General features: G+C 29.9%; 1 protein-coding gene across 2 annotated transcripts in view; it reads right to left on the reverse strand.

Annotated features, from left to right (window-relative positions):
* LOC118188907 (papilin-like) overlaps nt 1-27,811 on the reverse strand; it is a 345,995-nt gene that overhangs the window by 52,473 nt on the left and 265,711 nt on the right. For both annotated transcript variants that reach the window (XM_035359431.2, XM_035359432.2), the window contains 10 exons: nt 26,625-26,748; nt 25,215-25,295; nt 24,946-25,118; nt 22,769-22,901; nt 20,085-20,211; nt 17,481-17,691; nt 14,595-14,774; nt 9,488-9,661; nt 6,571-6,750; nt 2,301-2,442 (listed from right to left, as the gene is read on the reverse strand). In XM_035359431.2, the coding sequence (XP_035215322.2) occupies nt 2,301-2,442; nt 6,571-6,750; nt 9,488-9,661; nt 14,595-14,774; nt 17,481-17,691; nt 20,085-20,211; nt 22,769-22,901; nt 24,946-25,118; nt 25,215-25,295; nt 26,625-26,748 (1,525 nt within the window). The remainder of the gene's footprint in view (nt 1-2,300; nt 2,443-6,570; nt 6,751-9,487; nt 9,662-14,594; nt 14,775-17,480; nt 17,692-20,084; nt 20,212-22,768; nt 22,902-24,945; nt 25,119-25,214; nt 25,296-26,624; nt 26,749-27,811) is intronic.

Raw genomic sequence — 27,811 nt, forward strand, 5'->3', positions numbered from 1 at the left:
TCTTTACAAACATATCCCCAAGTCTAATTTTACAAGCATTTAATACTTTTTCTGTTTAAGAAATTAGTTGCAATAACTGATTTTGGAAACACTTAAAAAATGCAGTAATTTTTGTTAATATACTATCACATAGAAAATATATTTGAAATACTTGTGGTGTTTTAACCGTAACTGGACTTTTGAAATCTTATTTTCTTATTAGCTGTTTATTTAACTGTATTATTTCATATACCTAAAACTGTAACTTTAAATAAACTGTATGTATGTATGTATGTATGTAATTGTAACTGTATCTCAATTAACAGTGTCCTTCCGTTGGTGCTCACAAGGAGATGCATGCATTAAGTGAATTACTTCTCTTTCAGTATAATGAACATGTGTTATGATTTAGTACACTGTGTTATGATCTAGTACATCTAGATCATAACACAATGTACCCAATATAGGCCAATAAACTGCAATAACGGTTGGCGACACTAACTGCCGTCGCTTTGCCCGGTTCAAATCCAAGAGAAGGCAGGGATGTTTGTAAATGTATCCGCATGTTTTAAAGTCCAATGTCCATATACAAAAGAAAGTACTTCCCCTCTGATGACATAAAAAAGGACTTCGGCATGGTCTACACAAGCTTCTTCCATATGCACAAAGAATTATACTGCTGATATCTAACATGAGCAGATTTTAATGATTTATGTCAGGAAAATATGATGAATTCTCTATAATAAAAAAAAAAGCTTTGGATTTGGATAAAAATGAATACAGCTAGCATACAAAATTCTTCCATTTGCACCATACTCTAGAAATTACAATTAAACTTCAAATTGTTAATGACTTGACAAATTTTTTGAAAGCGATAAAAAGTCAAAAATGAAGATATCAGGAATATTGTACCAATATCCTTACATCTAAGAGATGAAAAGCTTTTTCACTGAGAATTTATAGATAAAAACTAGCCACTGAATGGTAACAAGTTTAAACAACAATGGTAAACATGTTACTAAATGAAATTTCAAAATTTTTTTATTTAATTTTTGGTTTTATTCAAGAATATACCAGTCATTATGTAGTAGCCTCAAAGTAACATATTTACAAAAATTTTATATTTTAATAAAAATCTATACTCATTCATAAATGTCAATAAAATTGATCAATTTTAATTTACTTTGTCATTATAACCTTGTCATATACTTAGATATCTTTTCTTCCTTGTGTCAAAGTAGTTTTTACAAAATCATCGAAATTATGCATGGCAACATATAAAGAAACACCCATCTTGTTAAATTCATCAGTACAAAACTAACATTTTGGCATGTAAAAAACATGTGAAATAACTCTGTAAAAGAGCTGGATAAATATATGTGTAATTAAAATGAGAATATAAAACTGTTGCTAATGAAAATACATTATTGTAATATACTGTTTGATTAAAAGCACAAGCATGTATTATAATAATACTGTGGGAAAAGAGTGTAGAAATATTAAAAAAAAAAAAAAAAAACACTACCCAGCTTATATTTTAAATGTAGTACCTATAGTATAAATGCGTAGATTTAAAAAGCAAAACTAAATAACTATCAGATCAAATCAGAGATTTATTGAATTATTAGTATTTAAAAAACAGTTTTTGAGAAATAACTTAGTAAGAGGAATAACTTGTGAAAAACCTTCTACTGAACTAAAGGAATCATACCACACTATATATCAGTTACCAGATATATACCATTTCTCAGAATTATAATTCAATCATTAATCTCTTAAAATACTCCAGATTGTTACTATTTTATGTATGTATGTCTAATAATGAGGCTCAGTGCTGCAGTGGTTAGCACATCGTGCAGCGGCACCACAGGTCCGGGGTTCAGTTGCCGGGCTGGGCAAAGTTGACTTAGCCTTTCATCCTTTGAATTGGTTGATAAAATGAATATCAAGTTCGCTTGGGAACTAAACACCAGGGTTTCCTGCAAAAAGCTGACCAGTTGTTCAGGGCATATGCTCACACACCCTGGGGCCCATGGTCAGGAAAGCAGATATCGCGTAACTGCAGGCCATGGCCCACTAGGACTGTTGTGCCACTGAGTTTAGTTATATCTAATAATGCTTTACAGAAATTTTATACTACATTAAATATATCTATGAATATTTTTCATTCATAACATTATGGATCAAAAACAAGTAGTGCACTGAAAATTATGCTGTATACACAATTTCAAATACCTCATAAATTGAGATACTGTGAAGTCATGCATGTAAATAAGAATAAAATATCAAATTTATGCATTATTTAAAACAAGCAATAGTACCTTCATCACATGGATGCATATTACATGGCTGAACATCAAATGGTTGTGACTGGATATCACAATGATTATGAGTAACAACAGAGTTCTGAAGCAAGCACATAACTTTACGGGTTTGCTGACCTCCACCACATGGTACAGAACACTAAAAGAACATATTATTACAGCATGTTAGGAAATTACATAAAAATAGTGACAAGATAAGTATGCAGTGTGGTGGTTTCCAAACATTTTCAGTTTACAGCATTCTAATTGTATCAGAATATTTTCATGGCAGTCAGAACAGCTTGGTTAAATTAAGAACTAAATGAAACATGTATTTTAAATTTGGAAACAATTTACATGCAAAGTACTAAATAAATACCTAGTTTAAAAAGTATATCATTAAATAAGTGAATCACAATTAGTGGGATGAATGAACTGTTTTTCATGGCAAATCTTTTGAAATCTTGAAAGTGTGACAATCGTGACAATTTGTTGTGTGTATACTCATATCATTTCTTGTTCCACGATGAATTTTTATGATGATACTTCACCTTTATTACACTTACCACTGATAACCCAGCTTCACATAAGCATGACATCACTCACAAATTATTTTTCTTCTAATGATATCCAAAAGTCAGTCAATTCTCAAATGGCAAATCTTATATATATTGCGATAGGCTTAGTAAGATTTCCATCTATAGAGCAAATTCAGATTAAACTTTAACTCTGATCTTAAATCTTTGCAAACTTGTTGGCACTGCCAACATAAATGTAATTTTGAAGCCAGTTGATAAGCTGAAGAGTACTTTTCAATAACACAAGTTTGTACAGCATTTGGATGATTTTCCTATCAGGGCACTAGCACATCAGTGGTTCTATTCTAAAATCAGAAAGCTTAAGCATAATTTCTAAAAAACTATCAGAATATTTCATGCTGCCATGAAGCATCAAGGTAGTACATAGTTTAGATTGGGAATCATTTGTATAATATAATTCAATAACATTTATTATCTTGAAATGAAAGCTCTTGAAATGTAGCTCTTTATATTTAAGCATAAAAAGTTTTTTTTTCTTTTCATTAAATTTTATGTATTAGCTTGGTATTCAGGACAATAAGTGAAAGCTATGAAACTTTCAAAAATAAGGGTTTATGTAAAAAATTATATTCACATAAGATAACTTAAATGAAAGTAATTAAAAATACAGTAAAACAATATTTTATTATAAGGACACTTTTATTATAAATACAGAACCAGTAATGATCCAGTTTGGTATACAAGTGGAATTCATATATAAAAGTAATTATGCTTTTATAAAACATTAGTATTAATCAATAAAGCATTCTCAATGCTTATATACTGTAATATTATAATAAAAGCTCGACTACCTGGAAAGTTTGGGAAATGCTGATTTCCAGTTACGTGAAAATTCTGACAAATCGCTGTACAAAATTTCCGCTTTAAAGTTATAAAAACAATCATCATATCTGTTACCAACTTGAACATCAAAAGCCTAAGGCTTAAAATTACATTAAGATTCTGAAAAAATATGCAACTCGGTCATAAAAGCTGATATATTTTGATTATTGTGCAATTCTACCAAATACAAAATATGGTGGAGTTGCTGTCAATCATTTTTCTGCAAAAGTTTAAACGAGCAGACAGCAGACTGTTCTTTATTTAGCTAGTTAAAAAACAGATTCGTATTATGAATACAATATATAAGAAACTTAAATTGCTTTATAATTTTTCATGTTACATCTCCACTGTTTATCTATTTTCAAAATTTTGTATCCCCCCTTTTTTTTAAATGCTTGGATCCTGTAACTTTGAAAATACTTCACCTCATGCAGTCTCAAATAATAGTCATTTTTCAAAATGTGAAGAATAGAGAACTTTTATGATTCTTTACAATTAAACAAGTTTATTTAGAATTAATCAAATTAACATTAAATCAAAATGAACTTCCTATGATTGTGTCGTGATGTCATGCTTATCCACCACTGGTGCTATCACATTGTTTAGAAATAATGAACATGTGCTAATAATATTACAAGTCTAAAATCGCATCACAAATATCTAACTTACTATTTTTTTCAGGAAGAAAATTTTTTCTAAAATTCTTAAATATTCCATTACTTGAACTTTCCAGTTAGTTGAATTCCAAAAAATATGGATTTTACTTTCGAAAAAAATGTAATTTGAATTAAAACTCAACTGATGCACCATGTTGTTGATGTGTTAAAAGACTGAACAAGTTGATGGTGCTTCTATTTATCTGCAATACCTAAAAACACGGAATTTTTTATTTTAATTGTAAAAAAAGAAAACAAAAAACTTATCAACTAATAATATCCCTTAAGCAAGTGTAATATGATTATTTATGCATTTATTTAAAAACAACAAAATCCAAGAAAGTCTCTGTTACATTTTAATCAAAAATTTAAGAACTATCTTTCATGAAGGTAATTAGTTAAATATTTATTTTTAAAATGAACATTAAATATTTTAATTGTCTTCTAGATTAATCAACCAAAGTTTTAGTGCAACTCACCACCACTATCGTGACAATTTGTTGTAAAATCACAAGTCACTACTAAATAACAAATATGCTTATGTTATTATGAAGATGTTTTAAACCACTGTAGTTAAAAGATAAATGACCAAAAAGGAAACTGAACAAAAGAACTTCATAATTTTCCCCAGATTGTTACAGACTATCAAAAAGTGTTAGAATGGAGGCATCCTAGTAATACTTCTGCAATGTATACCTATCAGAGTGCAGGGATAGTTTTGTCAATGTAATTAAATGTTTTCACATTAATGCAACAGCATTTGTTTCCTAAGATTAGTTTTTACTTCTCGATCTAGGCATAGTAAAAGAATAAATTAATAGCACTGTAAAAGCCTGACTATCTGTCATTCAACTAAATGGAATATTTTAAAATTTTAGAAAATATTTTTCTCAAAATCTAGTAAATGAGAGATTTGTAGTACCATTATGGAGCTCATAATTCTGTAATGGATAAGCATGATGTTACAACACAATCATAAGAAGTTTATTTTGGTTTAATATAAATTCAATTAATTCTTGATAAGTTACAGGATCAAGATGCCAACAAAAGCCATGATACATGACTTTGAAAACAGTAAAACAATGGCAATGTAATGTGAAAATTATAAGTGATTTAAGTTTCTTATATGTTATGTTTGTAATTTATATCTCTCTATTATTTAAGTAAATAAGCACAATGTTACAACACAATCATATGATGTGATGTAATGTGAAAATTATAAGTGATTTAAGTTTCTTATATGTTATGTTTGTAATTTATATCTCTCTATTATTTAACTAAATAAATAATGATCTGCTCCTTTAAACTTCTGCCAGAATGATTGCTGAAATTTTTTCACCAAATTTCATATTTGGCAGAATTTTATAATTAGATCAGATATTTTACTTTCATGTTTAAGGCCTGTGAAATATGCCAGCTTTGATATCTGAAATGAATTTTTTATCAAAATCTTAGATAATTTTAAATGTAGGCTTTTGATATCCAAGTTGATAATAAATAAGATGATTGTTTTTATTAGTTTAGAACAAAAATTTCTCCCATTGATTTTGTTTTTTGAACATTAATTCTATTTCATATACATTCAACTATTTGGAATTTTCATGTATTTCACATATTCTGGAATTTAACACTTCACAAGCTTTTCGGATAGTCGAGCTTCTACTATATTTGTTTATCAACGAGTAATTTTAATTCTTAGTATTTGGCAATAATAATGCTTTCCTTGATTAAAAGACTAAGTTGATGTATCTGGTATTAGTAGAGGATACTGTGATATTTGGAGAATGCCGCATTCCTGGCCATTACAAATACTCTTTAATAAGGTTCTTTTATGCATTAATTTTCAATTTTTTAAAAATAGATTATGTTTAGAAAATGAAGCATTTAGAAATCCTCACCATAGATATCAGATAAGTGAATTATTTTTCCCTATCTTCTGTATTGCGTTAAACAGAAAATTGAAACTAACAAAGCCATCAGTTTAAACTATGACAGATTTGGAATACTCTACAAAATTACAAATTCCTCTCATCCCATGTTTATCCTCTTTTCAAAAGTCACAATATAGATGGGCACTGAAGGCTTTACAAATTAACTGAAATTTAGTCAAAAGCAAATTAATGGAAGTGATTACGTTTATAAAGTATACATGACAGTATATTGAACAAATACTTTGAACATCTAATAATGCAAGGAATATATTCACATTACCCTAGTCCATGGTCCAGTATACCAAATGCCAGAACATTTTTCACCATGACATACTTCTTGAGTTTCCATCTTTTTACTTGACAAACAGAGTTCTTCAGAAACTTTGTGAATATTTCCAGAGTCCCATGATCCACAAAATATTGTTCTGGTCCTTACACCTCTTCCACACTGAACAGAGCACTAGAGAAAATATAACATAATTCAGCAAACATACCACATGCTTGCATAATATTAAAAAAAAAAGTGCATTTTTTTAAATCACAGTACTGAATTATCATGGAGAAAAAGTTTAACTATAAGATTCAAACTGCAATGTCATAATAAAATTACAATGAATCCTTTTATTATAACTCTCTCTTTTAAAGACAACCACCTCTGGAAATCTTGGAACATAAGCTTAATAACAAATATCATAAACAAACACTCTTTAACCCTTTGACGCACGCTATATTATTTTTAAAATTTTTTTAACTAAAAACACTAGAAATCGAATATTATGATCCTAGAGACAAATAATATATGAATTAAAAAAAATCTACTCCCGCCCATTAATCTGTGGGTGGTGGTTTCGCTGTGAAACCAGTGCGCGTCTAGGACTTTGAAACTTACTGAGTTAGCAGAAAAAAACAACTTACCTTTTTCCGTATGAATTTTCAATGAATGACGAAATTTGCGAATAAAAAAAAAAAAAAAAACTGCACTTAAAAATTGCATCAAATATAAATTTTTTACTTTATTTTACAAAGTATATCATCAGAAAAAAAATTATAATTTATGTAATTTTCCTGCAGCAGTGAAAACATAAGAATGTACATAATAAGGAAATTGGGATAAATAGATAAAAAAACTCAATAGAATATTAAAAAGCTCAGTAATTTTTTTAATGTCAAAGATTTAAGTTATTTTTTATGGAACTGTTCAAAGCATGTTTTATCTCTTTGGTACATGCACAAGCCAACACTGAACAATTTCACTACATTCTGCATTTTATTCCATGTTACATCTGCAATTCTGGAAGGACTTGGTAAATTTATATCATCATTTTCTGACTGATCATCACTTTCATCTTCTATATTTCCATAAGCAGGAGTATTTCCTTCTCCTTCACTTTCATCCTCAGAGACCACTGATTCTGGATCTGAAGGTAATTCTTCAAGTAACGCTAATGCATCAGCTATTTCTAACCCTTTGCGAGGCATTTTGAATCTCAACAGTAGAAAATAAAATATTGGCAAAATATTTTAATTTAATTAAATTTTTGCACAATTTCTATTTTTAATTATTCAAAAATATATTTGCAATTTTTTGGAACCACACAAAATAATTTAGAAAATCACAGTACTAGCATAGAGAGCAAGCATGTTGAAAGCAGAGAAAAATGTGTGGAAACGAAAAATATTTTATGGAGGCAAGTGCATGTATTGTTTGGTGATACAATAACTCTGTGATTTCAAAACTCCTTATCTATATCCGGGTAAAAATAAACACTTCTATTTCAAAACAGCAAACATTACTATATAGAGCAGTGGTTTCAGGGCGCGACCACCGAGCCTCTAGAAAAATGTGAGCATTGTAATGCAATGCTCTAGTGGGGCAGTGGTCGCACCCTGAAACCACAAAGGAAATACCATAAATATACACAGGTTGTTTATATATGCAGTTTAATTATTGCTGTATTTTTATTGTTTATGATAGAAATAATGATGTACGATTAAAAAAAAAATTTAAATTTTAAGTTATTAATATAAATAAAAGGAAGTTATTTTTTCTCACTGAAAATGAATTTTAAAAGGCATCCGATTTAAAATACTAAGACCTAAAAAATGTACAGTTCTACAGTAATTTTGCGTTATTTAGAGGTAAAAGATAAGTAATCAATCGGTTTTCACTCAAACAGTTTGGAAACAAGAGCGGGAAAAATTTCAAAAATTTGTGGTTTCAGAGCGCGACCACCACCCCTCAAAGGGTTAACATGACCAGGATATTGGATATCCTCTTTAACATGACCAAGTACAATAAAAGAAGACCAGAATCAGCTGGAATCATAGATGATTGTCTAAGAAAGAGTTCACTGTATATCGAATAGCCTGGATAATAAGTAAGTAAAAATACTAATTTAGTGTTTTTGTTTTTGGAGGGGAGGGAATTGGAAGAAGTGTATCAATTCTTGCATTTATTGATACTTCAGCTGATGCTCAAAGAAAAGAACCTCATAATGAGTGGTTGCTGAAATAAAAATGGACTTAAGGCACTGAAAGGCAAAAACAACTGGTACTAATGAGCATATGCAAAGTACATAGTGATATATTACAAATATTGTGTTAATTTAGCTATCAACAAATATTGTTAATTAAGTCCATCAACGTGTGTGTGTGTGTAAAGTATTAATAGACACCCAAGAAAGTTTATATAGCTGTTGTTTTTTTTCCCCTAAAAATGGCCCATTATTATTATTTATTATTATTATTATTATTATTATTATTATTATTTTTGTTAATTCAACCTAATAACTGGAGCCCATGAAGTGGCTCCTACAATTTCAAAGGTGGAGATGAAGTTTAGATTTTTATATTTCAAGAGTGTAATGCAAGTACAAAAATTCTGACAACATTTTGAACTAACAGCAAGCCACTAAAAAAACAAAAAGTATGAAAAGACAGTGTTAGCTAGCAAGAATAATTTCAGATCTTAAATAACATCAAAATAAAATTCTATTGATTTTGAGGGCAGTCCCATTTAAGTTCTTCAGAAGAAGATAAGGAAAAAGCTACATCTGATGACTTTCAAAATAGATACAATTTTATTCAAAGCCTAGGTCAATCTACAGTTCCGTTTTTACCAATTTGTAAATTAAAAAGTTATGTTTAAAAAAAAAAGGTCTTTCACACTTATTTTTTAAGTTGAAGTTCAATCTCACCTCACTCCATTCAGATGCATGCCACATGGCTTTACAGTGATGATGATTAGAACAAGGCCTTTCAAGAGCCGGTTTGCTTTTGTTTGAACACATCTGATCAGGATGCAAATTTCCATCTTCACTAGCACAAAATGCTTGACGAGATTCAGTCTGCAAGCCACATACACGTTCACACTGCAATAATGAAATGCCAAAATCAGAACACCAAATAAATGCATTGAAATGCTTCATAATATTATTCAATATCTGCTCATGTGCCTATACATGCCTTAGCATATCATTTCAAAATATTATAGGACATCAAACAACTAATAGAATTGTATTCTCATAATTTTATGCATTAACAGTGCTTTCAGATCACCTACTGAAAATTTTATACAATAAAATATATCTAATAATTATGATGCTCAATTTTAGACTAAAAAAAAAAATGTCTCCATCAAAAAAAGAAGGAGGGGGAATAGAAAAATTTAGAGAATGAAAATGGAAAACGTGCTGAACTAAGAATAAAAAGAATAAAAATTAAGAATAAAAAGATTAAGCAGGTAATAGCTAAACATGCTAGTAAATACGTTAATACAAGTATTGTTTATAACAAGATAATAAAAATTTGCACATATAGTGAAACTTTCGTTCTTTTTTATTAAAAAAAAAAAGATTTGAAATTCATAAAATTTGCGGGGTTACTATTATTTTACATAAGTTTATTTTATGATTTAAATCTTTACTATCACTTCTCCTTTCGATTTTCTCACCAGAATGTTAATAAGGTTAAACAGTATTGAAACGGAAGTTTCAGGATTGTAAGATAGAGTATGTTTCTACCTCTTGAGGCCATGTTACTAGATTTTGCTATTTCTGATAAGATTGTAATTCTGTGGCTTTGTGTTGTTGCTGCTGATATTTAGATTATTATGCCAATGAGCAGTTTTGAGCCAACTTAACATTAAATCCAATGTGTAGTCTTTGACTAATAGGACTTAGTTTTAAATTTGAATTTACTCTTACTTTAAGTTTCACTACCACAATTGGTGGTTGTTTAGATAAGCATAAATCCTGTATTTATGTTTAAGTTCTGATTTAATAAAACAGTTGTTTAAAATCTTTTCAAGATTCTGTAGTTCTTTACAGGCAAATAGATAATTCGCTCAGTGTCTGTTAGGATGCTAGTTTATGCTACCAAAGAAAAACAAACTCTATAAAGCCAGTTAATAGTTATGAAAGATTTAATAACTAGGCAATAACAACATGCCAGACTTCAATATTTTAAGACACAAAATGTTTCTTCATGAATCAATACCATTTCATTCTTCCAATTGCCTACACTATTAACCATTTTTTCCATCCTCAATATGTTTTATTCTTGCTAATCTGTACAAATAGGTACTTAAAAATAAGTTTAAGTTAAATAAACTTGTTCTCAAAATATTTTATTATTTTTCAGTACCTTTTTATCTACACATATTTAATTAGATTTAAAATAATTTTATTTATTAAATAAAATATTTTATTTAATAAATAATTTTATTTAATACTATTTTTATAGATGAAATAATTATGTTTATTCGTTACTAACATTTTAATTTCTGATGCTAAAATATTGGATATACAAACCTTACTTGGAAGAAAAATTATGAAGAATATGAACGGCAGCAAACACAGGGTTCATAGCCACATTTTAGTTAAAAAAACAAGCACCTATAAGCACTTTTCAAGCACATTTTAAGGAAAAAATAAGCATCTGTCTAATTACATTATACACAACTGCATAACCTTAAAAGGAAAATTAGACTTGTAATTTAAAATATGAGCAATGCAATATTTATTAAGAGAAGCATTACCTCAACTATGGAAAACAATTAACTTTTTTTTTTTTTTTTTAATTTTTATTTTAAATGACAGTTCAATTTACAGAATTAGTTTACAATGAGAGAAAAAAAAAACTGTGCAGAACTATATTACAAAATTTAATAATGATATTTCAGTTGAAAATATAGAAAATAAATAATAATAAGCCATATTAATTGTATTCGTTTGGCACCTAATAATAAATACAATTTATTTTCCCACTCATATTAATATTTAAATAATTTAACTTAAATCAAAATTCTGAACATTTTCTAAATTTTCATTGCATAACAGTTTTCCCTTAACATATATCCCAAGCAAAGTAATTTAAGTAATAAGGAGGCACATTTCTGAAATCAGAAGACAGGAAATTGCTTCACTCAGTCATCCTTTAACAGTAAAAGCTTAACTAACCCACATACTCGAAATTCCCGAATATTCCGGATAGTAACTGGAAAAAGAGGAGTGGGAGAGATTGTAGCCGTTCTTTAGATTTAAATTTAGGCTAAATAAATGATTTTGACATTTCGATATGTGCATCATATAAAAACCAACGGAACTGAGAAATATTCTGCTTAGAAAGCACAGTAAAACTCTTTTAAGTGTGCATAAACAAATCTCAGACTGAACATCAAAATTAATTATCAATACAAAATACCGCAAACGTTATTGTGCAATACGTGCGGCATAATTCTGCCATATGTGATATTACGCAATCGGAATCAACACCTGCCGGTATTCGGAGAAAAAAAGAACTAAATAAATGAAAAGAAAGAGACTTACTAATCTGGGGTGTTTCTGATTCTAATTTTCAACAGACTGTATTAAATTTCCGGAATAGAATCAATCTTCGCTTGGGTTGGGTAGACTGCAAAAACTTTTAGTCCTATTCAATCCAGATTGGACAGTGACAAAAAAAAGTACGCTGCTTCAATATTAGAGATTTTGCGGAGAAACTCCCAACCAATTTTGTATAATGTATTGGCAAAGAAAATTAAATTATTTTGACTATTCGATTACTTTCCTTTTATTTATGCCATTCCGAATATTATTCCTTAGAAAGCTAATCTGTGTAAAAACACACCTATTTTTTGAAGTTTATCTATACTTCAGCAGTTACTGCAACTATACTATTATAAATATTCATACATATACTCATAATATAAGCATAACGATCATAATAAACATGAATATGAACTGACCATGCGGAACGAGAATGCAAATTATTAAAATCTTGATAGAAATTCAAACGTGTGTAGTATTTGGGTGGGATGAAAAGAATACCCGAATGTACCGGAATTTTCTACGTTTTCGCAATTCTTGGCCAATAGAAGGACGTGCACCTGTCTGTACTCTCGCACGTACCATAGGTTACGTTAATGCAGAGGAAGGGGGGAAAGCAATTTCCAGGAGTATGATTCACCATCTGACATTGCATATACGAAAAGTTGTTTATTTAGTTTCAGCTTTGGTACGGGGAAAAAATGAGCGTTCGTTAAAAACAAAGGATTAAAAAAAAGCACTAAAAGCAAAAAATAAGCACTAAAAACAAAAAAATAAAGGCTTTAAAGAAAAAGTAAGCACCTATAAGGGCCTTTATATTTTATTTTCAAATATAAGGACTTATAAGCACTTGTAAGGACCGCTACGAACCCTGAAACAGTCTCTTCACTCTAGATTTCCATCCGTAAGCAAACCATTACTTACTATCATTCATATAAGGGCAGAACTTAAAATACCAAATCAAATTCTCCTTGATGAAGGAGAGGGAGGGAATAAAATAAAAGAAAAATAAATTAAAACAAAAATTTCTGAAGTCGCACTTATTTGGAGATAAAAAAATATTCAAAAACTAGACAAAGGCTCACTTAATTGAATAAGAAATGCAAGATTGAAACATATGATAAATTTAAAAGGAATAGAAAATACTTTTTTATGCAGTATTCTGCAATTTTTCTGAAAGAAAATTTTTCTTAGACATACATATTTCACCTTCAGTTATTTTAAATATTATTTTTCAGTGCATAATATTAGTAAATAATTGCTTTAGCTTCTTAATAAGGATTGTATAAGATACAGATTATATTTAGAAAAATTATGGAATAAAAGACGTTATTTGCAATAGTGTGCATGAGCAGCAAACCATCAGAAGAAATACAAAACATATTTCATTAAAAAACTATTTACATGTATGTTGCAAAATTATAGTATCTATCATTATGCAGCATTATTTAGTATTTTATACAATGACAGAAATGACTAAACATGAAAAATTATATATTATTAGAGCTATCCGGCTGGATTTAATAGCTTCACATATGAAACAAAATTCAATTTTTAATTGAACAAAATTTCAAATAAAAAAGGTGCAGAATGTAATTTAATAAACATAGATCTTTCATAGGGTTTCACTTGACAGTTTAACACTTCAGAATTTATTATTACAGAGAAAAAAAGAGAACATGAATAGTTAAAGAGAGTAAAAATAATAAGATTAAAAAATAAACCACTATCTCATTTTAGTATGCAAATTTCAATTTAACACATAAAGAATTTTAAGTAATCATGTAGTTAGCAATCTACCACTTTTAGTTCGTCATTTATTTTGTAGATGGCGCCACTAAAATGCTATTTTTAAACACAAAAGCGTGATAAAACAGCAGATGAAAAATTATTTTAAAACAGCAACCAATTTTACTGCCACCACCTAAAATATAAAGAACTAATTAAAAACGGTAGATAAATTACTACACATTTACCCAGTTTTAAACTAAACATGATAGGCCTACTAATTTAAGACTTAGTTCAGAATTGGATTACCATCAGGCAAATAGGTACATGCTCAGGGCATCAAGGAAAGGGGGCATCAGAAAAATTTCTCATTGCCATTTTTATCATGGAATATATGGTGAGGCTAAACCCTGACTAATGGAAAGGGGACGAGGGAGAAGCAGGCACCAAAATCTTAATTGCTTAGCCCTCTAAATCTGGTTTTAATCTGGTGCTGACTTAGTCCTCTGGAAATTCCAGATATAGAACATAAAATATTCAAAATGAGCTGTCAAAAATGACAATGCTAAATTGTAGAAAAGAAATTTGCTTTGCTATTAAAGCATTAAAAATTAATTCAGTAGTAACTTGCATTCCTACTTAATAAAGATTTGATTATTCAAGAAATAGGTGTGCATTTATTCCATCAATGTATTTAAAAAGAGTTAAAAGTGATTTTATAAATACTGAAAAGCAAATCAATACATACTCCGCTCCACTCAGCTACTATCCACTCAGTTCTTTCACAAGGTCTTAATATACAGGGTTGAGTAGATGCAGGTTCTTGGTCACTGCAAAATTCTTTACTGATTATTTTCTGTAGATCACCAACTTTCATCACACATTTCACATCCCTAGTTTGTATACCATCTCCACACGATTTATCACACTAATAAAATAAAATAAAAAAAACTATTGTAATGCAGTAAACAAAGACACAGAAAACTATGTTGTACATTACCATATGTAACAAGATTAAAATGTACATAATACTAATTTCAAATCTTTGATATCAATTCTTACATTGCACTTTTTTTTTAAGTAACACATGTCTACTTCCTCCCCTCGATTAAACAAAAACAAATTCAGCCCTGTAACAGTGATTAACTCGATTAAATCCCTGCTTATTTTTTATAAAATTCTTTCAAAAATTAAGAAATGAGCCATTGATCCATTTATGTTTTTCATAAAATTCAGAAGCAATTGGTATCATCATTAGCTAAAATTGTTTTGTGAAATTTAATTTTTTAAACAAAACTATCTACCAATGTGTGCACTTTTTTTCCTAACCTTTTTTGTGGCTTTATTTGCACACACAAGTTTAACAGCAAAACGTAACTGAACATATTTACATTATAAAACTATATAGCCCAAATTAAACACTATGTGGTGCAAATACTTTATTCTGCTAGTTAACAAATTTGAAATTTTATTTGCATAAAATTGCATAATGGCTCACAAGTAATTATATTTACTAATTTAACAATTTGTGTGTATTTTCTATGTAATTCTTGAAACAATGTATGAATCCAATATTGCAGTTCTGTAAAAGAAATGCACATGAGAAAAAATGCTCATAACAGAAATACAAACAAGATTTTCAATGTTAAAATCAGCTTTAATAAGGTTACTTCTCATGTTACAAAAATATAGGATAAATGAAAGCTAAAATATGCTGCATAAAACATACGTAAATTTGTTCAAAATTCTGGAAAAAATAAATTATTTAAAAAAAAACTGAAAATTTTCAGATTTTTTATATTATGCCCAAAGGGGCATTTTTTTAACATTTTGTGTGTTACCTTTATTTATTAAATATCATGTTAATGTACTTAAATCATAAAATTAAATTCAACAGCAATATCACAATATAATTTGAAAAGAGCATATCTTTAGAATTTCTGATGCACAGTCTTGTGTGCTGGAGATAAAAGTGGTCCCCACCATACAGTGTGCCATTGCTTGCTTTGAAATCATCGAGTTTCTTAATTAAAAACCCATAACTGCTTAAAAAAAATGAAGTAGACAACAAACCAATTCCAAATTCCAAATCTGGGCTTCCAAATTTGGCCCATATTCAGGTGGAGACATACGTTATTCAAAATTTGATCGCTCTAGGTACTGTTCTTTTATCACAAAGAGAGAAACATATATATATTTATACAGATTCTTCATTATTTAATCCCTTTAAATATAATACAGGAGGATAATATTTGGTGGCAACAATCTGAAAAGTGAAATGCCACAAAATGCCAAAACGAAATTAATAGGTCTTCTGGGCTAATGCTCTTTGGGCTAATAAAATTTACAGGATTTGTACTGTCATCTATTGACTACTTCATATACAGTTATGAGATAAAATCTTCTTAAAGTAGTTATGTGAATTATAAAAATCAGTAAGCCAATAGTTTTTTTAGGATTTTGTGAAGCCCAGGCCCATAAGACATGAAGGTGTGATAAAATCAGTTTGAATTGATTGCCAGTAGGTGGGCCTTGCATGAAGGCTAAAGGGTTGATTAATTAAACTTGAAAAGTGTTCTTAACTCAAAAATATAAAATTTAATACTGATGGCTTAAAACTGCATCTGAAATTAAATATGCATTTGTATACAATTGAATGCTATAAAAGTTAAATACAGAAAAATGGGCAGAATTTTCTAATGCAATATCCTTACATAATGCAATTTTCTGCATATCAAACACTGTAATGATATTAAGCTCAGTAGTATATAACAATATTATACTTGAAAATTTTATAAAATAGTGTTGATTTTGCACAAAATGAAGTCTTATGCAACAACGAGTCACTGACTTAACATAATTTTCTGAAGCATGATTTCTGTATTGACCAAAATAATAGTTTCATAGTTAATATGCACTAAAGAAGCAATCCTGTGTGCAAACACAGCATCGTACAAAAAGGATCAGACACTTTTAGTTTTTGAAAATAAAGTCAAACATTTTAAATGTTTAAAATAAAACTAAAATATCATTTTTCTTTTAATTATATATTTTTATAATAAAGAATAAATAAATACAGTTTATAATTTAAAATATAGTTTATAATAAAATATAGTTTTTATTAAAATAATCACCTTGTGTAGCAATTCATCCATCTCAGTATTCCTATCATCACTGGAATATGGACTTGAAGTCATTTTATGAAAATGAATACCTAATCTTTTGTGACTATGTGAAATCTGATCATTAGTGATGATCTTGGATGTGAATGATAGGTTACTCTTAGTTAGCAAGTTAGCAAGCTAAGTTAGATTTGGCACACATTTGTAAGGGAAAAAACTTTTATAACTTCCATTTCATGTATTTAAAAATTTTTAAATTACTTTCAAAAACTGGAAGTGTCTAAAAGTAGCCTGTTTGTTAAAGTTACAACGTTTCCTTTAATAATTTCATTTATAATGATAAATGCTCAAAATTCATATCTTTTATGCATTTTTAAAGCAATGTAATTATACTTCAGAAATGATTAAAAAAAAAAACAATGAATGATTATTACAGGGAAGTAAATTTTATGCAGATGACTTTTAAAACTTACTAATAATTTTTCTAACATAAAATGAAACAAAAAACTTACAGTTGACCATTCACCAGTTTCCCATGTTGGACACACAACATCATTACATGCCCTAGCGTACACAGGTTTAGGACCATCATTAGCTAGGCATTCTGAATCTGGAGCAACCACTGCTGTATCCTCGTGGCCACTCCTTTGGCAATGAACTTGCCGGTACTGCACTCCACCACCACAGGACTTGGAACATTCATCCCACTCAAACACTTGCCAACTAAATAACAATTTATTTCAAAGTTTTAAAATTTAAAAAAAAAATGAAATAAAACAAAAATATACTGAAAGCAAATAACAGGGTCAATCCATCTAGTTATACCACAAAATTAGTAAATTTAATATAGTTGCAAAATATCATAAAACTTATTAATACATATTACATATTGATATATTATTAACGATTCTAATTGCATAGTTGAAAACTAACAGACCAATAAGAAATCATATTTATTATATTGAAAAATATAATAAATCAGGATAGTCTTTTTTGTGTAAAGAATTATCACATACATCATAATGAATTTCATTAAAATAAAATGTACTTTAATGTACATAACATACAGGGTGTCTATAATTAAAGATCCCTATTTCAAAGCTGCCTACAAGCGAAACTAGTGATCAGAAAATCGTGAAAGTTTGTGGTGGACTTAATAAAGGAATGAGAATGTCTTTCAGAAAAAAGACAATTAGTTGCAAATAGCATCACCTGAGGGCATTTTACTTTGAAAACCTGTAGCAAAAATGTAAATTTTTGTTGACATCATGCAGCAGCTGTTATAAAACTTAGAAACATTCACGGAGACTTTGTTTTCAATGTACTTATAGCTTACAATGACGATATGTTTACGATCGCGCTTTGTTAGTTAAATAGTTTTCCCGAAACAGCCTTCATTTTCATAATGTGTGGCCTTTCCTATCCTCAGACCTCGATCCATGCGATTTTTGGCCTTGGAGACATTTGAAACATATGGTAATCATGATAATCCAAGAAGTTTACCTTATCAGCATTTCATGCCACATGCTGAACATTTCCCAGCACACACTTGAGTCAATTGTGGAACATGCATTCTTGCAATTTCGGATGGCAGCTGAAAATGTTTGCAATCATATGGAACATATTTTTTGTAAAATTTATAAAACTGCAAAATTATTTTAAAGGTGTGGATAAACGTATAATTTATTAATACAATGCCCTCTGGTGATGCTATTAGTAACTTTTATTTAAAAAAAAAAAAAAAAAAAAAAAAAGACATTCTTAGACCTTCATTAAGTTTGCAACAAAATTTCAGAATTTTCCAGTCAGTGTTTTCATTTGTAGGCAGCTTTGAAATAGGGTTCTTTAACCCTTTCGCCATCTTTTCCTGTCTGCGAAAATTTCTCCCCAGTGGCCCTTTGTTTTTTGCAGCGTGCAACATTGCTTTCTCTGTACATACATAACTTTCAAAGTGGATGAATGTAAATGAATATTAAGTAAAATTATAAGGAAATAAAGCATAATGGAAAAGTAATAATATCTTTGCTTATTTCTAACAGCAGGATTTATTTGATAACATCTAATCCAGGCGGTCCACTCCTCCCATTTTGTTGTTACAATTATTGGTTTTTTTACAGTTCTTTTCCATGTTTCAGCATCAATCATAGTTATTATGGACTGTACTCATCATACGTATATCCTTCTTGTCTTTCAAATTCACAACCTCATTTTTTTTTCTTTTTCTGCTGAGTAGATGTTGAAGATCTCTCACCGTCTTGTATCTTATGTAAAGTGGTGCGAATATTCATAAAACCCGGGGGGGGGAATTCAATTAGAAATAGAATGCCTGATTAATACTGCCCTCCAGGAGGTATTAGAATGAAAAAAAATAAAAACTCAAACAAGTAAACATTTAGAAAGCGTTTTAAATGTTTAAAAGTTTTAAAATGGAGAAGAACGCTTGAAGTGCCTTACTGCCACCCTGCAGAAGTTTCACTTGAATGCACTAATTGCGCAGTGGCATAGCGAAGGGGGGGGGGTAAGAGGGTGTATGATGCCTTGGGCGCCGCTCGTAGAGGGGCGCCAAATGGTCTCCAAACAAAATTTTCCAGAAAATTTCAGTTTTTATTTCGTTTGATTTCTGTAAAATATATTTAAAATTAATAATTATTGTAATATAATTGATTAATTATTTTCTTGATTTGTCTGATATAATGTGTAATAAAATGTTTGCAGTACATCAACCAAATATCTCCCCATACGTCATTCTTTCTGACCACTTTATTTCTCTAAAACAGAGATATATTTTTATTTTTTTAAAACGAAATGCTCGTATAACTCACTTTTTTTTTATTTTAAAATGATAACACGACCTTGTTCCAAATTTCTCAAACATATCCACTTTCCAAAAACCAATTCCATAGTCTGAAAATGACATTTTAGTAAACTCGTAACACTTCCGCTACAATGGATTGCATTTGACTATCCTGTGACTGTGAAATTGCCCTGGTTCATTTACAGCACAGCTCACTGGGATGATCTAGCTGTGTTAGATACTAAAACTATGTTACCTAAGAATACTCAAGACTAATTTTAACTTCGCACTAAACAAAAAGTCTTTGGGAGATTATACGTACTGAGCTGGGCAGGGTTCTTCATTACAAGATTGAGTAGCTGGAGGTTTCACTGAAACATCACATAAATAATCAGCAACAACCTCATAAGTATCAGTTGTGGCACAATTAACCTTCCGAGTCTGTGTACCTTTAAGAGAAAATTTATTTTTATATTAAACAAATTTCTAAGATAATCAGTCAGTAATTAGTAAATTAGATAAAACATTGTAATATGAAAATATTAATATATTTTAATGTTGAAGCATTTTAAATAAAATAAGCCAAAAAAATAGTGCTATTAAATATTGACAATTTAAAAACATAGGGTAAAAAAAATTGCTACACTTATGCATTTTCAATTTAGTTCCTGATTCCAAATCATATTACATATGGTTAAAACACATAAACAAACCCAAGCAAATCTTTTAACCGATACAGTATTACAAAGGTTTGGTATTGCAAGACCCTTACATATTAAATATATATTAAATCTGCATCCGCATTTTCAAAGAATTGTAGTTATATATTAGAACACTGGAAGTGAAATTGCAATTTTACGTGAAAACAATGCACCACATTAAGCTTCCAACAATGTTCACAATTCAATCTTAGATGACATGTTTTATGCAATTTAGCACACAATATGACAAATGGGAATAGATCCCATGAGAAAATGCATCTTAAAGGGCACTGTAATTAAAGCTATTTAAGACTGAGATTTGATTTAATGGAACTGATATCAATCTTAACTGGATCTTAAATGGAATTTATATTCCCTTTAAATGGAATTTATCATCTTTATAGTCAATTTTATTAACCTATTTGGTTATCAAAAATATTTTTAAAAATACCCTTCACCAAGTAAATGCAAACCAACACAAGATATTACTAGAAAACATACTTCATCCTAAATATTCCCTCTTAATCAGTATCATATTCTACATATCTAACTACTTAATTTAATAACAATAAACAGAAAAACTGATATTTAACATTATTCATAAATTTACCTTTCAGTATGTTAAATTAACTCTATACATAAGTATATTTGATTAATATTATCTCTAACTCTTCACTTATAGGAAACAATTCTGTAAAGGTATAAAATATTTTGTTAATTTTACTGGTTACTGATTCATATGCAGATACAACATAAGGGTCAACATATTATCACTAGCAATACACTGACTACAAATAAGTATTTCGACACCTATGCAAATGATGATATCTGCGGTCCCAATGTACGCCACAGACTCCACCGGTATATATCGTGTAGGAAACAGCATTGGCTTTAGTCGCATGCAAGATGCCTCGCAGTTCGGAGCTCTTTGATTTTGAGAAAGGTATAATTATCGGGTATCACAAATGTGGCCGATCCTTAAGGGACATATCTACCGATCTGAAGTACCCAATATTGACAGTGGCCTATGTGATTAAGAAGTGGAAGGTGAGCGATGATTGTCAGAATGTGCCCCGAGTCGGCAGAACAACAAAACTTGGCGATAGAGACCGACGAGTGCTATCCAGAGAAATTTGGAAGAACCGTACCAAACCGATAGCCCTCATCAGCAAGGAGTTTCAACAGGTATCTGGGAGTATTGTTTCAATGAATACCACCCATAAGGAAGCACATCTGCTTGGTTTTCATGGTCGTGCTGCTGCCCATAAGCCTTTGATCACAAAGTAAGTCCAACCGCGCTGCTAGGTTAATGTGGTGCAAAGCACATCAAAATTGGACCGTAGATCAGTGGAAATGGGTTCTTTGGAGTGACGAATCAAGGTTCACCCTTTACAGTTCGGATGGCAGGGTCTGGCATCTACCTGGAGAACGTCTCCTGCCAGAATGCATTGTGCCAACAGTCAAGTTCGCCGGAGGTGGAATTATGGTCTGGGGGTGTTTCTCCTGGTATGGGCTGGGACCCTTGGTCCCCGTTCATGGTAAGCTCAATTCCGATGCCTACTGCACTATTTTGGATGATAATGTGCTTTCTACATTGTGGCAGTTTTACGGGTTGGACCCCTGTTACTTTCAGGACGACAATGCCATTTGTCATGTTTCGATGTTCAGAGTCCAGACCCGAACCCTATCGAGAACCTCTGGGACGAGTTGCATCGCCGAATTCAGGGGTGCACTACCCGTGCAAAATCGGTGAAGGAACTTCTATGTCTTCTCCAAGCTGAGTGGAAGAAAATACCACTAGCTGTCATACAAAGACTTGTGGAAAGTATGCCCCGGAGGATCCACGCTGTAATTACCTCTCATGGAGGCTCTACCAGCTATTGATTTTGAATAAAGTTAGTTTTTCTTTTCTATCACAGGTGTCCAAATACTTATTGGTAGTCAGTGTATGCTTTGGCTCATATGTGTGATTAAGGTGAAATTAGAACTGTTTATAAAACTTATACATAAAAAGAGTTAAAATTACATTTGATGCTGATAAAAATTAAATAAAAACAATACAGTGCTCAGCTTAAAAATCAGACACTAATTCATTATGAAACAGAAATTAATCAAAGATTACATTGATTTAAGGAACAAAATTAATTTCCATACAAAACATAATAAAAATTTCACAATAAAATGACATTATAATGAGGACAGACAAGATCCTTATGAAAATTATGAACTAAATAGTAGTGACAAGGAACAATGTCAGAGTGAACAACTGATAATAAAGTGAAATTAAGAAAAACAATTTCTTTACCTCCACCACAAGTTTTGCTGCATAGTCCATAGTTTGAATATATCCATGAATAACTGATAGGCTGAGTATTACTGAAGCCAACAGGAACAGAATATTCATATTTTATGCCTAAATTCTTTTGTTGATATAAAAGCTATAAAGAAATTGCAACAAAAAATTTCAATAATGTCATATTTGCAGTCCTACATGGTTATTTTTAGTATATTTGCATGTTATAATAATTTTTTTTAAATAGAAAATTTAGATAATCTTGATAGTCTTCCTTTTCATAATTAAATGCGCACAATCCACTGGTTTTTGACAGCAGACAGCATAAAAAGTAAAAGGGAACTTAATGAAAACTTTTAAAACTTATAAGACAGTGAAAGCAATATATACATGTGAAAAATTAGTACAGTACAAAGTCCAAGATCCGGACTCATCGGGACTTCAGCGATTCTAGATTTGGGATTTTTCTGGTTATTAGATCATCAGTTTAAATCTAGTAAGGTGGCATGCAGAAATTATAAAATTAAAAATATGAAATCATTATTTATGAAAGAATGAACATTTATGATCTAAAGGGTATATCAAAATTTACAAAAAAGTTTAATATTTATTTGTTTACTTTACTAAATATTTCTTCCAATGCAAGTTGTTTAAATTTCTTCTTTTTTTGGTACGTGTGTTAATACTTTCTCTTTAATTCTGTAGACAGACATAATTTCTTGTACAGTTACATTGTTGAAGTCCTATAATTGCTGTGTGGATAATTCAATTAACTTGGCAATCGAATTTTTTCGTTTTAAATAATCTCTCTATCACTTTCTTTACTATTGGTAGAGGCATTTTCTGGATCTAGAACCATAGTACATATTTTGCCATTCATTAATTGACTGATGATTGACATTAATTGATCCTAAATTCTGCTACCAAACACCTTCTCTAAATTTTGCCATCTGGTGTGGCCATACAGTGCTGGTTCTGGATTTATGTGAATAACAAAACAGTTATTCTTAATCCAAATAGCACTGAATGATCTTTTGGCTCATGAATATCATTAAGAAAATTTATTTTTAGCATAAGGAAGAAATTTTTGTTAAATTTTTCCTCATTCAACATTTCTTAGGGCATTTATCTTAAATCTGTAATTATCGGCAAGCGTAATGTCAACATAAAAGGTTACTATACTCTTTATTATTCAATTACTCACATAAAAAATTGTTTAGGTATCATTGCATGAGTCATTACTCAAGTTGTGTTATGACAACTTGAGTAATTGAGTTGTTAACATGATGTTAACACTTGAGTAATAAAATGTTGATAAACATGCAGTGATGAAAGCAAAATATAATAAATAATGATTCACCAGGTTGTGGCATCAGAGATATAAAATATTAGTAGGTGTAAAATCAATCATGGTATTTGTGTAGAATGTTTTGGTTTGAGATGTATGCCAAGCAGATATGCAGCAACAGAGCCAAATTAATGCTAAAATGATTGTTTCTGCAATAACAAGGTCTTTTATTTAGTGCCGAAGAGAAATTAAGAATCAGGACTCTCCATGTGTTTTCTTATGTGCAGGAGGGGGAATCAAATATGCATGTGTAAAGCATACAGGAAAAAAGTTTTTGGTGGCTTTGACTTCCTGATTTTAGATCATTCTGGATATTGGACATCCGGATGTTGGACTTTGTACTGTAACACTATTTCCTACAGAAGCACGGGCAAACATTCAAAGAAAGGTTTTATGAAAGGTTTATTATGAGATTTTTATATTGTATAAAATGTATTATGTGACCTTATTGAAAATATAGCAAATGTATTATGTGACCTTATTGAAAATATAGCAATCTACCCTAAATTGCTTTTGTTTTATAGTGACTTTAAGTCATTTTATACTCCTATTTCAGTTTTCTTAATCAGTATCAAAGACTGATATGAGGATTTATATATATATATAATAATATACACTTATATTATGATGCAAAGAATACATGAATAACTTATTCACATAACAGTCTATCATGTGTGCATGATACTTCCATTCAAAGGTTTCTAAATTAAATAGTAATAACATAAATTTTATTTTAACCATATTATCTCAGGAAAGTTTTAACAAAAAATAGAAATGTTTACATCTTTATTGAAAATATTAGCAATAAATTTGTCTTTAAGAACACAGAATGAATAATTACCACTATGTATATTGGTTCACTTGTAGGTCCAGCAGCATGAATATATTCCTGATCAACATAACCTGCAGATATTCTTTCATACCGAAAGTATGTTCCAGCAAACTTCTTCGTTCTACTGTATTCAATTTGCCAATTTCCATTCAAATAGTAATAACCTGATGAATTTCTAACAGCTGACAAAAAAATAAAATAAAAATATGATAAAAGGGCTATCTGAAAATATATAAAGTTTAATGAATTAAAAAAAGTAATTTTTTTAAATGACTTACCCAGATAATTATTTGTAGCATGCAATTCTTTAATTTCTATTGTTGTTGCCCCAGCAGGAATCAGAATTATGTCATTATAACCTAAAATAATAAACAGTGTTAATGACCATAGATTTGCATCTCTATATAAATGTCACAGAATAATCTTTGGGTATGTTATGTATAACTGGCACACAAATGGCATGTATTCATTGCAATGTCAAATCATTAGATAATAAGATCCTTTCTTTCAACGCAGTACTTAAACAATTTAAATTAATTTACATTAAACAATGCTGCAACATGCATGCATTCCATAAAATGCTTAACAGATTGGTTACAAATAATATGAAATAATTTTAATGAATGAAAAAATTTCAGCGTTTCTTATGCAGTGGTGGGCTAAAAAAAAGCTTTTTTTTTTTTTTTTTTTTTTTTTTTTTTTTTTAAATTTACAAATACACCAAAATGGGATCTGTTCCTATTAATCATTGAATTATTGGCATGTATACTGTTTCATTTTCAAATAAAAATTTAGGGATGAAATGTTCTTTCTCTAAGCTCCATTTTCTGATCAATCTTTTTATCTTAACAGTATTCATATTTCATCGTTTAATTTTTTAATTAAAGATGCTAGAAATGATAGAACTAGTTCTTCTCAGATACACATGTTTTGTAGCAAACCTAGTCTTTACTGCTTAGACTAATCACTGGTATAGTTACACAATTTATGCACATATACACTGCCCTCATCTTGCTGATGAAAATGACATGCAAGATTTTAGAATGGGACAGATTAAGCAACTATAAAGGCTGCATTCAGCTTTGCTTAACCCTCTTTTAATGGCTTGGCTTTATTGTTTGGATATTGCAAAGAAATAATTTTAATTTTTGCTTTCTTTATTACTGACAGAAAACTTAACATTCTTTTAAAGATATTTATGTACAAGGGGTGTAGAAATGCTAGAAAAAGAATATTGTTTGCAACCTAACTTACTGCTTATTCATAATAATAATCAAGCATTAAAAAACTGCTAATACTATAAAAGAAAATATTAGAAGCCAAAATCATATAAAATATTTATTTCTCAAGTTTCTCAGAGAAATGTAAATAAGTCAGTATTTATATCAATCATCAAAATAAAAAGCATCAAAAATAAGGGTTAAAAATCAAATAAAATATGAAATTGTAATAACAAAGTTAACTACAAAAAATTTTAAAATATTATATCATAATTACATTGCATATGTGTAATATATTTTAATTTTAATTTATTTAGAATTTATAGTTTAAATATTAGCAAAAAAAAGAAAATTTTAAGAAGTTTAATGTAAAGAACTATTATTTAGTTTTTCTATTCTAAAATGATACTTCAAAATGATAAAATTAAAAAAATCACAATAATAATTTTAGAGACATTATAAAATTACCCATTTCCAAATTTGTCTGATCAAAAATTCCTTCAACAGTTTTGCAATTACTACCATCTCCTCCACATTCTCGGCACTTATCTTCTTTGATATCAGAGCCAAGCTTTATATCACAGCCAACAGCCTAACAATTTAAAATGTATATATGTAACTAACAAATAAATAATACTATGCAAATAATACTATATAATTATACTACAACAATTATGCTTAAATTCAGCTGAAGCTCAGCACTGATACTTCTCAGTTTTTAAAAGAAACTGTAATAAGACAGAAAGCAGATCGGACCCCCAAGTGCGATGAGCTACAGTGATTTATTCTGCAATTCATTTAAATAACAGAAAGAAAATTCTATTACTTGTGCAGAATCTCTTTTAGCCATTAGTAAAACAGCTCCTGATACCTACTGTTTAATGAGCCTTCTTTTATTTAGAAGTGTGAAATGTGTGCAGAACTAGGGTTTTCAGCAGCTGCAGACAATGAAGACAATTAACTACGCTTAGTTTTTGAAAGCTAACTAATTACTTTATCTACATGTAAAGTATAGAAGCATTATATTTTTTTATGATACTGCTAATAAACATAAAAATATGCTAAAGTTCGACACTGGAGTTGTACACACATCTCCAAACAACATAAAACTAAATCACCTGGCACATGTACAAGTAGGGAAAGATACCAGAATTTCACAATTTGTCATACAGGTATAGTCCTAGCAAAATAAACAATTTTGCCCTATTTTTGAGAAAGAACATCCTGAAGGGAAAGCAGTCTAAGGGTCTCAGCAAACTATTAGCTGCCTCCAGAGATAACTCAGATGTAATAAAAATAATAACCTCCGCTCACCTAGTGGAAATTAAGAATGACGTCACACACCATAGCACCGCACTCCACAGTGCAACTAAATGACTCAACTCGCATACCCATATACTGGAGCCACATCTCATCAAAGCAGAGATCAATCCCATCAATGCAAAGGCTCCCAACCACACTTATAGCACAGACTCAATCGCAATGACCAGTTTTGTTTCCTCATTTAGCAACGAAAATACTAGGAAGGGGTTTATAGAATTATTAGAAGTAACTGCAAAGGATGCATTTTTTCAATGATAATACATGAGGTGTCTATATGCAAATGTAGGAAAATAACACTTCTCTGACCCCAATAGAATCAGTATTTTATTCCT

The sequence above is a fragment of the Stegodyphus dumicola genome, chromosome 4, assembly GCF_044657685.1.
Source record: "Stegodyphus dumicola isolate Sdum_Otavi_A_Nest chromosome 4, ASM4465768v1".
Taxonomy (NCBI): domain Eukaryota; kingdom Metazoa; phylum Arthropoda; class Arachnida; order Araneae; family Eresidae; genus Stegodyphus; species Stegodyphus dumicola.